This window comes from Papio anubis, chromosome 8 (assembly GCF_008728515.1).
Source record: "Papio anubis isolate 15944 chromosome 8, Panubis1.0, whole genome shotgun sequence".
NCBI lineage: Eukaryota > Metazoa > Chordata > Mammalia > Primates > Cercopithecidae > Papio > Papio anubis.
Window position 1 is genome coordinate 17,412,649 of NC_044983.1, and position 12,342 is coordinate 17,424,990.

The 12,342-nt window shown below is 45.2% G+C and overlaps 1 protein-coding gene across 4 annotated transcripts in view; it reads left to right on the forward strand.

The window, feature by feature from the left end:
* The first annotated feature begins 3,019 nt into the window (after nt 1–3,019).
* Nucleotides 3,020–12,342, forward strand: part of SH2D4A (SH2 domain containing 4A) — an 83,302-nt gene continuing 73,979 nt past the window's right edge. For 2 of the 4 annotated variants that reach the window (XM_031669411.1, XM_017961821.2), the window contains exons 1-2: nt 3,020–3,508; nt 8,981–9,365. In XM_031669411.1, the coding sequence (XP_031525271.1) occupies nt 9,185–9,365 (181 nt within the window). In that variant the 5' untranslated portion in view covers nt 3,020–3,508; nt 8,981–9,184. Of the gene's footprint in view, nt 3,509–3,660; nt 3,758–8,980; nt 9,366–12,342 lie in introns of those variants that run through there. The other 2 variants (XM_031669410.1, XM_009212607.3) reach the window with 1 other exon arrangement.

Below are 12,342 nucleotides of genomic sequence, written 5' to 3' on the forward strand. Positions count from 1 at the left end.
CAGAGTGTGGATTTTAAAGAAAGAACTCCATAAAGGTAACTCTTAGAAAAACATTAAAAATTACAGTAATGTAATTGATTCAAAGATGAATGTAAAGACCAATAATTTATTTTGGTGTTTATGAAGATGAAGAAATAAAGGCCCATACAGAACCATACACAAACGAAAAAAGTTCAAAATCAAATCTAACTGCTCACAGAGAGCTGAAAACATAGCAGACCCTCAATGTATTTTTAATGATTGATGAACTGATTGAGATTTATTTTGAGATTTGATCAGTTTTTAGTAGAGTTTAAATGTTTTTGTATTTTTCTTTCACATGTACATTACATTCATTGTGGAACAAGAAAATAACTGCTTTAACAGTTAAAAAGTGGTTGAGGTTTCTGATGCTGATCATAAAATATGACAGGAAAAATATTCTACTTTATAAAGAAAACATATGAAGGTAATTTTCATTGTCTGTAGAGCTTAAAGATTAATCTTTAACTTAGAAAAAGTGCAAAGTGGATTATCCTGTCCTTCTGGCAACAATAGGGCTGGCAGTGCTACACAACTCCAGGGGGCACCTTACACATAGTGATATCCCGCTTGTCCTCTGCCCACCCATAGTTGTACAAGTGCCATGCTATGCCATTTTCCTTGACAGTCCTGGGCAGCAGGGCTCCTAAGCAACATTCTAAAACGAAGGCCAAGGAACACATCCATTAAAATGTAGGCTATTTGTTTCATGGTATTCATTACTACGAATAAATGACAAATTAAAAATATTAGTAACTGATACATAGATATTTAGCTTTTCTCTTTCAGTTCTGGCAGTGAACGCTGCACCAGGGCATTCCTGAACACATGTGTTGGTGCCACCATGTTCCATGTCTGTGAGTAGTGAATAGTCAGCCCCTGTCAGCAGTCCTCCTCACATTCCTCCCTATGACACATCCTAGATTACGGAGGGGGGAAATGTTTTCTTCTGCGAGTACTGGCCCAAAGCAGGGGAAAAAGTAACTGAGGGTCCCACAAGTAATAGGCCACCCGATTCTTTTTAGAGCATTATAAAACATTCTTGGCTGGGTGCAGTGGCTCATGCATGTAACCCAGCATTTTGCGGGGGCCAAGGTGGGCAGATCACTTGAGGTAAGGAGTTCGAGATGAGCCTGGCCAACATGGTGAAACCTTGTCTCTACTTAAAAAAAAAAAAATAGCCAGGAGTGGTGGCAGGCACCTATAATCCTAGCTACTCAGGAGGCTGAGGCAGGAGAATCACTTGAACCCAGGAGGCGGAGGTTGCAGTGAGCCAAGATCACACCACTGCACTCCAAGCCTGGGCAAAAAGAGTGAAACTCCATCACACACACACACACACACACACACACACACACAAAATTCTTATTGTCTACTTTTGAAATTAAGGGAAAAACATCGACCTTTTCTCTTCCAGACCATGCCAATTAAAAGGAAATTCCAGGAGTCAGGAGAAAGGGAACAAAAAGAGAATGTGGTAGAGGCGAGGGTAGACCAAGTGAAGAGGATGGAGAAGAAACTATAGAAATAAGAGAAGAAGAGATCATGCCAAATACAGGAAAGAGGCATGAGACAAGAAGGATGGAAAGGGGCAGAGAGAAAAGGGAAGAGTCTGGGTTCTGAGCTGATTGTGCTATTTGTGTACAGTGTGTGTTCCTTTGGGCTGTTAACATTCTTTCAAGATAGAAGCTCCAAGATGTTTCCTTACCTAATCTCCTAAGTGGCATACCATCATCACTTCTGCCGGGTTCTATTGGGCAAGCAAACCAACCTTTACAAAGTGGCGGGGAGCTATGCAAGGGTGTGAATAACAGGAAGACGGGATCCCTGGGAATGACTTGGAATGCAGGTGGCATGGTGGGCAGAACCCGTAGCCTAGGGTGAGATGGCAGGAACCTGGAATTATAGTACCTTAATGTGATATGAACTGATCTGAGCAAATGTGTTTGAACACTCACCACATGCCAAGAGCTATTCTAATCCCTTTGCATGCGGTATCTCATTTAACCCTCTTAACAACTTACGGAGGCAGACACTCTATCCAGAGAAGAAATTGAGGTACAGAGGTTAGTAGCACAGTGACAGAGCTATTATAAGGAAGGACTTGTCAGGACCTGGAGAGAGACTGGGTATGAGAAAGGTAACTGGCTGTCACAGTGTCCTGTGGGATTTTTCCAGATAAACCACCCTGTGTAGTTAACCGATCCATCCATGCAGGGCTAGGATTCATTTTGACCTCGCCATAGTAGCTTTCCAGGGGCCAATCCCACTCCAGCCTAAAGCACCCCATAGGCTATCATTTAAACTGCAGTAGGAACTAAGCCTTAGACCAGAAATTCCTCCCTGATGGGATCCCTGGAATGGTTCCTAAATAGCTGGGTCTTGTTTCCTGACAATGCCGCCTGTCCCGAGGCTTGATGTGACTGCATAGCTTCTGCCGTTTGTAAAGGCGGGGAATGACGTTTTCTGTTTGAACCCAGCAGGTCAGGCTCCTGAAGAGGTCAAGTAGTCTGTGGAGAGGACTACTGGTGTTTGCTGTTTATTACATCTCTCCCAACACATAAAATCTGGGGTTCACCAAAGCAGGCGGTTTTCTTCCACATACTCCTCTAGGATGGAAAATGCCCTCCAGTGGAAATGCCTTTCCACTCTGCTTCTGCTGAATTTTCCTCCAAGATTTCCTCTAACTGTGGACTGCCAGCTCCTCCCTGATGTCTTCAGGCCCCAACCCAACCTGTTCTTGTTGCCATCCACAAGACTCCTTTCAGCATCTTAACTTTTTCCCCGGTTTTCTTTCATTTTCTCCTGGTCTGTGTTGACTGCGGTCTCCTTCTCAGCCTTTTCCGTCCTTCATCTTGTCCTACAAAGCCACACCTGTACCGACAAGTGCCAAAGAGTTTGATCATTTACTTAATGTCAACAAAAGAAAGAAAAAAAAAAGCTCTAGAGTCGCCTTGGCCTGCGGCACCCAAGCCTAGTGAACAAGTGGGGCCCGCGCACCCTCCTACCCTCCACCTCGCATGGAACCCCGAGCTCTGAAACATGGAAAGGCCCAGACCTGCTGATTTAATTTAAGTCCTGCAGTCCCCAAGAGATCATAGACTGCAGATCCCAGTCCCACGAACTAAGAGAGGAGTGGAGCAAGGCTACCCCGGACTACCGCAGCTCCGGGACAGCGCGCAGACCAGGCGGCCCGAGATGCGCAGGCCACGCAGCCTGGCCGACGACTGTCCCTGGAGAGCCTCCAGGCGCCCGGGTGGGGCCGCGATCGCGCCCCGCCAGTCACCCCGGCATGTGGGCGCGGCGGGGCGGCGCGGGCGGGCAGGCTGCAGGAGCTGTTTGGCGTCCCGGTCAGAGTATTTGCTCAGCCCGCCTGCGCCGCTTGGGACGCTTCTGCCTTTCTCTCCCTCCCTTCCCCGACGGCTTCTGGCGGCCAGGTGGATGTGGCGGGTGATTGGGCCACCCTGCCCAGGGGCGCCCAGCACTGGTAGGTGCTGGGGTTGGGGAGAGGCTTTGGCGAGAGTGTGCATGGGGTGGGAGTAGGGGGAAGGGAATTTCCTCGGGGGTTGCAGGGGTGTATGGGAGGCGCAGGGGCCAGAGGGGGCGGGCGGAAGCCTCACCCCCGCCTCCACCCCTTCGCGCCGCCCGGGGCGGGCTCAGGTGCGGGGTTGGGCGGCTAGAGCGGCTGCGGCGGGTATCCGGTGTCCGGTGTCCGGTGACTGGAGCCGCTGGCTAGGTGAGCGGCTGTCCCCGGGGTCTGGGGGCTTGCAAGGGGAGGCGGGGGGAACTTCGAGGGAGAGGGTCTGCCGGAGCTGAGGACTTTCGGGGAAGTTCTGGGATCCGGCGGGGACACGCGGCGCGTGCTTCTACCCGCGGGGAGTGCAGGCCCCGGGAGGGTCCGGGCTGGATTGGAGTTTCTAGACTCCTAGCTGGAGCACGTCCTGGACCTGCGCCTGGAGATCTTCCAAGAGGGAAGTCCCGGGGAACAGTGGCAGCCGGCGCAGCACCCCGGCAGCGCGTTCCCCGCGCGCCGGCACCCAGGGGCGCCCCCAAGTGGGGTCAGGGCGCGCGCGGAGGCCCGTGCAGCGCCGCCTCCCAGGGGCTGCTGCGGCGGGGCTGGCCCAGACCCAGACCGGGTGCCCACTGGGCTCAACCAAGCGGCGCCCCTGCCCGCTCCTGGACTCGGGGGTTACGCGGGCACCGGAAGGAGCTACAGTTTGTAGGTTTTCTGAGTTGTCTTTCCCTTCCCAGGGAGCTTAGAGAAACAGCAAGCGTGGCACCTCCCCCTTCCAAACAGATGCTCCTCATCGCCCAAAAGGCTTTTATTTGATTGCTGGTTTAATGGAAACAACGACTTGGGTACCATTATTTTAAAATAGTGAATAAGTAAGTGGAAAGCATACAGGGGCATAGATTTGGCATAGGAGTGGAATTTTCTATGTATACTAAATCTGTGTGTACAGTAACTTCAAATTTCTGAAGAAGAGTATATATTTACAAAACTTGCCAAATTGCTGTCATCTCTGGTAATTTGTTTCATCCTCAAAAACAGCTCTTTTGCTGGTAGATGAATAAGATAAAGTTTGAATAAGAAAACAAAGCTCGACCACAGAGCTGGCTGTTTTCAAAGAATTAGAATTCAAGCTGTATTGTTAATGTTATAGTTACACTGTCCATACCACAATACTTTTATTTATTTTTTATTTTATTAGGTAAGTGCAAAAGTAGTTGTGGTTTTTATGGCAAAAACCGCATTTATTTATTTATTTAGGCCATAAAAAAACACAATAACTTTTGCACCGACCTAATGTTTTTCATTTTTGAGGCAGGGTCTCCTTCTATCACCCAGGCTGTAGTGCAGTGGTGCGATCTTGGCCCACTGCAGCCTCAAACTCTCCAGCTCAAGTGATCCTCCCACCTCAGCCTCCCAGGTAGGTCGGACTATAGGTATGGGCCACCACACCTGGCTAATTTTTATATTTGTGTAGAGATGGAGTTTTGCCATGTTACCCAAGCTGGTCTCGAACTCCTGAGCTCAAGCAATCCACCCACATTCACCTCCCAAAGTGTTGGGATTACATTTTGAACCACTGTGCCTGGCCTACTATTTTTATGATTTAGGCTGTATCTTAGGCCTTTAAAATTTTTTATTTTGTTTAGGTATCAGAGTTATCCAAAAGACAGTTGTATTGTAGAACAGTGTGAAGGTGTGAGAATCAGGTCAAATCTATGGTATTATGGAAAACAACAGATTCTCTGATCCTTTAGCAACTGGTGTTCAGAATAAATCGCAGGTGTGGGCTTGCTTCTTATCATTTCTCTCTTTTAAGAAAGGTGCTGTGTTAGCTGAGCTATTCCTTTGTTGGATCTTGAATAACTGGAGGTTTGCTGCCCTTGATATAGTATGGGAAAGTCCTCAGCATTTGAATCCGTATCAGCAATGATTATTTGTTCTCGTCAGGGAATGAAAGTGGTTAGTTAATTTCCTCATTTCTATTTCTTCTACCGTGGCTCCACCAGTCTCCTTCACTTCACAGTAGATTATGTCACATACCGACGCATTAGGAGTCACAGACTGAACTAGCCCTCATTTCACAGATGAGGAAACTGAGTCCCGAGGAGGCGAGGTGATAGCCACACTGCTCATTAGAAGCGGAGCTGGGAGTTGAGGCTGGAGTGCCTCTGGGTGTCTTGGGTGCACTATGCTGAGCTTGAGTTGGAGTCTGAGAAAGCCTTGGGGTGGGGGTTAGGGGATGGGAGTTGGGGGTGAGGGGACAGGTGATTTACACCAGTACCATTCAGCAGCCGCAGAATGGTCACATCTTCAACGACCTGACCACAGATAGTTGTTGGCTGGGCCTCCCAAGTATTCTGGGAGGCACAAGGAAGCCAGTGCCTTTCCTTCAAGATGAACTAGTTAATTTTAATGTTAGAAATCCACGTTTGCTATAAAAAGCAAAACAAAACAACATAAAAATGGAAACAGTATGAGCATTTCATCACAGAGGTGCCATGAACCTCCTTGCACATGTGAGAGGCTGTGCTGTTTGCACTGCTCTTAGTGTTTGTTTGGAAGGGGAAATTGTGGAGACGAAGTGGATGACTAAGTGCAAGGGGAAATGGAGGGGACTAGGTGTCTGGTGAATACGTGGGTAAACTATGTCCACACCTGGGCCAGTGTGGCAGTCGGTTCTTTTCTGTCCTTCCTGGCTGGGCTGTGTTCACCTGGCGTCCCCTAAGCTTAGCTACAGTGGACCAGGAGGAGGCCTCTGCCCTGTGTCAAGCACCATCAGTTCAGCATTTCTGTTGCTGCAGGAATTTGCTGGCTTCCATTCTGAAATTTCATACATGGCACCACATCCTGCTGTTCTGATTCTGGGCACACAAATAAACTCACAAAAAGGCCTCTGTGCTGTGGATTACAGTGAAGCTGACTTAGAGCTGGACTGCCCAGCTCTGCCGCTTACCAGCTGCTGACCTGTGCTCTGTCTTCCTAATCTGTGAAATGAGCACAGTGATGGGCTGGACTCGAAGGGTTATTATGAAGATTAAGCGAGTTAACACAGGTAAAGTGCTTAATTAAGATGGTGCCTGGTACGAGAAGTGTTAGCTGTGTTATCAGGAATATGCAGGGCGGGGGAGACAGTAGGAATGTGACTTTGGCGCTTTAAGGGTTTTAGATTTTAGGCTCTACCCACGCCTTGAATAGGACTCACCGCATTGAAAATGGGGAACAGAGCAGAAGTCTCAACCCTAACTGAACTGTTCATTTTCTGCCATGTGTGATTTCTGCAAAAGCCCACCACAGAACATAAAGACATTTACTGGAATGTCGTTTCTTACCACTTTATCTTGGAGCTTGTGGATTTCATTGGCTCCACCCTTTCAGAAGCTGCTAGAAACAAATAGTCAAGAAATCATTACAAGACATCCATTTTTTTGACTGTTCAAGCCTTTAAGGGTATCTCCATGCAAAATACAAAGTTAGCAAGGGGACCTGGGAGGGGGCGTGACATTACTTTTAGTCCTTTAAAAGTTTTCTCTTAATATTGGTTCCATTTGAATTCCGGTAGTTGAATGCTGCTGAGATGATAGGTTGCAGTCAGTAGGGATAGGTGTAGTTTCATCAAGGGCCTGGCTTCGCAATGAACAGTCAGCGAATCTGAGTGCTGCGTATGCACACTATTCTGTGGTAGCCTAGCTATTGAGCGTGCTCGTCTCAAAAGACAGATGTACATCAAGGAACAACTTTGCAAGGAAGAGGAGGAAGACAGGAAGCTGAAGGAGGCCCCCAGGTGGTGAGAGAAGCATTACAAATCTAGCTGTATCAATGACAAGGTAAACGAAGAGAAACCAACACTATGATGGCCATAATATAGCTAAGTGACTTGTCTAAAGTTTAAGAGTGTTTGAACATAGTATGGAGAAACAAGATATTTGAGAGCACATGGCAAGGTGGTAAGATTATTGAGGTGTTACTGTAAACAACAAATTATTGGTCAATTTCTTATTTTTTCTTTTCTTTTTTTTTTTTTTTTGAGATGGAGTCTGTCTCTGTCACCCAGGCTGGAATGCAGTGGCGCGATCTTGGCTCACTGCAATCTCCGCCTCCCGGGTTCAAGCGATCTCCTGTCTCACCCTCCCGAGTAGCTGGGATTACAGGTGCCCACTACCATGCCTAGCTAATTTCTGTATTTTTTGTTTTTTTAGTAGAGGTGGAGTTTTACTATGTTGGTCAGACTGGTCTCGAACTCCTGACCTCGTGATCCACCCACCTCGGCCTCCTAAAGTGCTGGGATTACAGGCGTGAGCCACCATGCCTAGTCTATTGGTCAATTTCTTAGGACACATGTGATTCTGAAAAGTTGTAGTAAGTTTTTTTTCTTACATCGTACTACATCGAATCCAAAGTCTTGTTTTCCAGAATAGAAATATTTACATAGTTTCCTTCTGATTACAAAAGTATGATGGTTTATGAGACTTAGAAATTGTTTAAAAATAGAGAGAAAAAGTATGACAGTGTGGTAATATTTTTAAGCCAACCAAATAGAAATGTGGAAAGCAGAATGAAACCTCAGTGGGATTTCCAACCCCAGGAGAACCTCTAGGAGGCCACTGTGCACGCTCGATTTATGGTTTCTCTTTCAAGGAGCCATGCAGTAAACTCATATAAATCAAGGATCCTTTGTTATGAACCTAATGACCTCTTCATCCCGCTAGTTTATCTGGTCTGTCTATTTAGATTTTATTAAACTAGGTTATCTAGTAAAAGCACACCTAAAACTCGGTGACCTTCCAGAATGTAGACGGATGTTCTCTCTTGCACCTGCCCTGATTTTCATGGCTCTAGTAGGTTGCCTGGAAATTACATTATCCTTTTGTGAAGAGGAAAGTACATAATTATGTTTATTTAATGCTACTTTTAAGGGAAATTACAGAAATTGCATGGTGGTCTAGTTTTTATTTCTTCCTTTTTCTTCCTTGAACATGGCTCTATTTTGGTTTGGTTTGGGGTGAGTTACTCTGTGACATCTCAAAAATGGTATTTTCTTTTGAAATAGGTACTTTGCAGAGAGCCTTTTAATTTCTTCCTGTGATCTTTTTTTTTGCCTTTCTTTTTTCAGCCACACAGTTGGTGGTTTGTTAGGCTCTGGGGTAATAATGTGTTTGCTTAGTTGGGAGCAGGACAAACCTCTGTGAACTTTTTTTGTTTCCCTGAGATTGACCTGTATAAAGTTAGGGTTTGTTTTCTTTTTTTTGACAAAGTATCTTTAGAAATTATAGGATAGAAGTTACACAAACTCTTAACAAAGTGTGCCTCAGGTTTTCTTTTTCTGTTTTCTCCCTGAAATGAAAAGTGATACTGTATTTCCTCCTGGCTTTTCTTTTTTTAACCCGTCCTAGCCAGTGTCCACACATTTTAACACGCCACCTGAACGCGGGCTCTTTCTCTCTGTAGGTTCAGTGAACAGCATTTTGGACCGGACATTTGGTGCCAGGTCTCAGGAGCCAGTTTGCTGAATTATTGCCCCAGTCAGCCAGGATTGTGAGCTGTTCGGGAAGTTTTGTGGACACGCCCAAGTGCCAGCACAGGTGGAGGGACACCTGGAGGCCAGTTTCAGGAACTTTTGCCACAGGTATAAAAGACTCCAGAACTGCAAAGATGCTGAAACAGATACTGTCAGAGATGTACATAGATCCTGATCTACTGGCAGAGCTCAGCGAAGAACAGAAACAGATCCTGTTCTTCAAGATGAGAGAGGAACAGATCCGACGATGGAAAGAAAGAGAAGCAGCTATGGAAAGAAAGGAGTCCCTGCCAGTGAAACCCAGACCAAAGAAAGGTAAACTTAGCCACGTTTCTTTTGTGAACGTGTTGGTGGAATAACTCCTGGCTGGCTTTGACAATTTCAAACTAATCACAAGCAAAGCAAGTGCAGGTTCCAGTTTGGTAGATGAATCCTAAATGTTACTGAGAATCCAGTAGTGCAGTATATCTGCTTGAAGTCTACACACACACACACACACACAGCATTCACCATGGAGTTGCATAACTGTGAGGAAATCTCTTACTTGAAATGAGACTAACCTGAAGCTGTAGTAAAAAGTCACCTATGGAGTTTGATTTGAGGGGTATTAAGAAAGGTTTCTATCTCCTTTATTGTTACTGATTCCTTATATTCTACTACCAGAACACAAAGTTCTTATATCAATATATTTATAGCAATCGTGTTTACATTTCTTAGACCTCAGAGATTTTTCTTTGAGGTATCTTTTTAGGGAACACCCTCTCTTAAAATGTAAGGAACTGCTGTAAGGAAAATAATCATAATACTATCTTTTTTTAGTGTGAATGAGTTTTTCAGATGTAAACTTTTCCTCATTACCAAAGGAGTCTCTGGTAGTTTGAGAGGGTTCTTTTGAGACCATGAGGGAGGAAATCTTTGTACATTAAGACTTAGAACAGACAAGGTGCAGTGGCTCATGCCTGTCATCACAGCACTTAGAGTGGCCGAGGTGGGAGGATCACTTGAGCCCGGGAGTTCTGACCAGCCTGGGCAATATAGTGAGACCTTGTCTCTAGGAAAAATAAAAAATTAGCTGGGCATGGTGGTACATGCCTATGGTCCCAACTACTTGGGAGGCTGAGGTTGAATAATTGCTTGAGCTCAGGAGGTCGAGGCCACACTGAACTGAAATCACACCTCTGGGCTCCACCCTGGGCGACAGAGTGAGAATGTGTCTCAAAATATATATATATATATATATACTTAAAGCATATACACATATAGACACAGAAAAACACACATTGTCCACCCCCCTCACTGCATTCTCACTAACCCCCACATCCCACCCTGCTGTTCACATGCCAAATCTGTCATGGGTGAATACCAAAGTTGTGAAAACACAGCACACTTTTCAAGGTCACTTGCAGAGGCATCCAAGACCAATCTCTTTTCCTGTTTCATTAAACCAGGCAAATAAAACTTTTTAAATTCACATATGGTTTCAAAGATTGAGAAAATGAATCTCATTTGCATGCCTGGTATATGCCCAGGTTCAAAAAGGAAGTCAGTGTAATGTCCTTTACCTTTTCCTGTCTTTTATTAAAACTTTTTTCCAGTGATGCCTTTCTTATGACAAGAAAATAAACATAAATGTATCATTTCCTCTTGTTATGATCAATACAACTATTTATGAAACACCTCCTGTTTCAGACACTATGTGAAGCACGTTTATGTACATAGTACCTAACCGTCACAAAACTTCTGCAAAGTCAACATTGACAGTCCTGTTTTATAGATGATGAAACTTCGAGAAGTTCGTTTTTGTTTGTTTGTTTGAGATGGAGTCTCACTCTCTCGCCCTGGCTAGAGTGCAGTGGGATAGTCTTGGCTCAATGCAACCTCCATCTCCTAGGTTCAAGCAGTTCTCCTGCCTCAGCCTCCTGAGTAGCTGGGATTACAGGCATGTGCTACCACACCCAGCTAATTTTTGTATTTTTGGTAGAGATGGGGTTTCACCATGTTGGCCAGTCAGGTCTTTAACTCCAGACCTCAAACGATCCACCCACATGGGCCTCCCAAAGTGCTGGGATTACAGGCCTGAGCCACTGTGCCTGGCCATGAAACTTAGGTAAGTTGAGTAATATATACAAGATTATACCACCAATAGATGCCCAGTTCTGTTGGAGTTTACATTACTCTGCACTATCCAAAATATAACTTTTCCTCCAACAAATAACATGGCCAAACTGAAACATAACTCTTTTGTCTTTCTGAAGTGGTTTATGCACCTTCTTGGATTCTCTAGTCAGAGTATTTCACATATAATTGGGTCTCTTCTGGGCACCATGATTATTGTGAACATAACATATATTAGTGTGACGGGGTGACCTTGGGGACTGGCAGCCAAAGGGTGCTTGCCACTAGAGTCAATGACTCAGACTCTGTTAGACTTTGGAATTGTCGTGTTTGCTGAATTGGTCTCCTTGTGATGACTTAAAATAATCATTTCAGTTTCTTTGTTTAAATTTCTCAATTGTAGAGTTTTGAATCTACCTCTCAGAAACCCTATATTAACTTTGTTAGTCAAATGATCATGAGAAAAGTACGTTAATATACGCGGTGAAAGTTCTATCAATATCTCATGTCAAAGGTGTATTACCCCCTTAAATTGAAAACTTGGAAAAACATATTTTGCATTAAATTAGTTCCTCTTCTGACTACAGAAAAGGAAAAAGTTTCTCCCACTTCCCCTAAAATCACATCACTTCTCTTTCATCTTGCGCGGTCTTTGAATACAAAGCCATAGACCGTCCAAAGCAATGCTGTCATGGCTGGTGCTGCCAGAGGTGCTTATCTGTGCTGCAGAGCTGCTAAGCCTGTGACCCTTATGGGTTGAGAGGTCACTTGTGCATCTGTTCCCCGAAGGCTTGTGTTCCCTGCCTCCCTTCTTCTGCCTTTCTGGCTAGTGCTGGGCTAAGTGCTGCTTTTCCTTAGCAGTTCTTAGCCACACGGTGGCTTTGAAGGTTGTTCATTTCATTAAAAGCATCCTATGCCAACCCTGTCATTCCTTGACACCCTCTAACTTGTCACTTAGAAGTTCTTTCATTGCCATCTGGTCATTGTTCACTATAAATACACAGACCCCTGTGCTTAGTGTTTAGGGAGCCTCACTAAAATGGTCGTATATTGTGCATCACAGGAACTTGTCTATATTTTTTTTTTTTTTTTTTTTTTAAAGACGGAGTCTCGCTCTGTCACCCAGGCTGCAGTGCAGTGGTGCGAGATTTCAACTCACTGCAACCTCTGCCTCCCG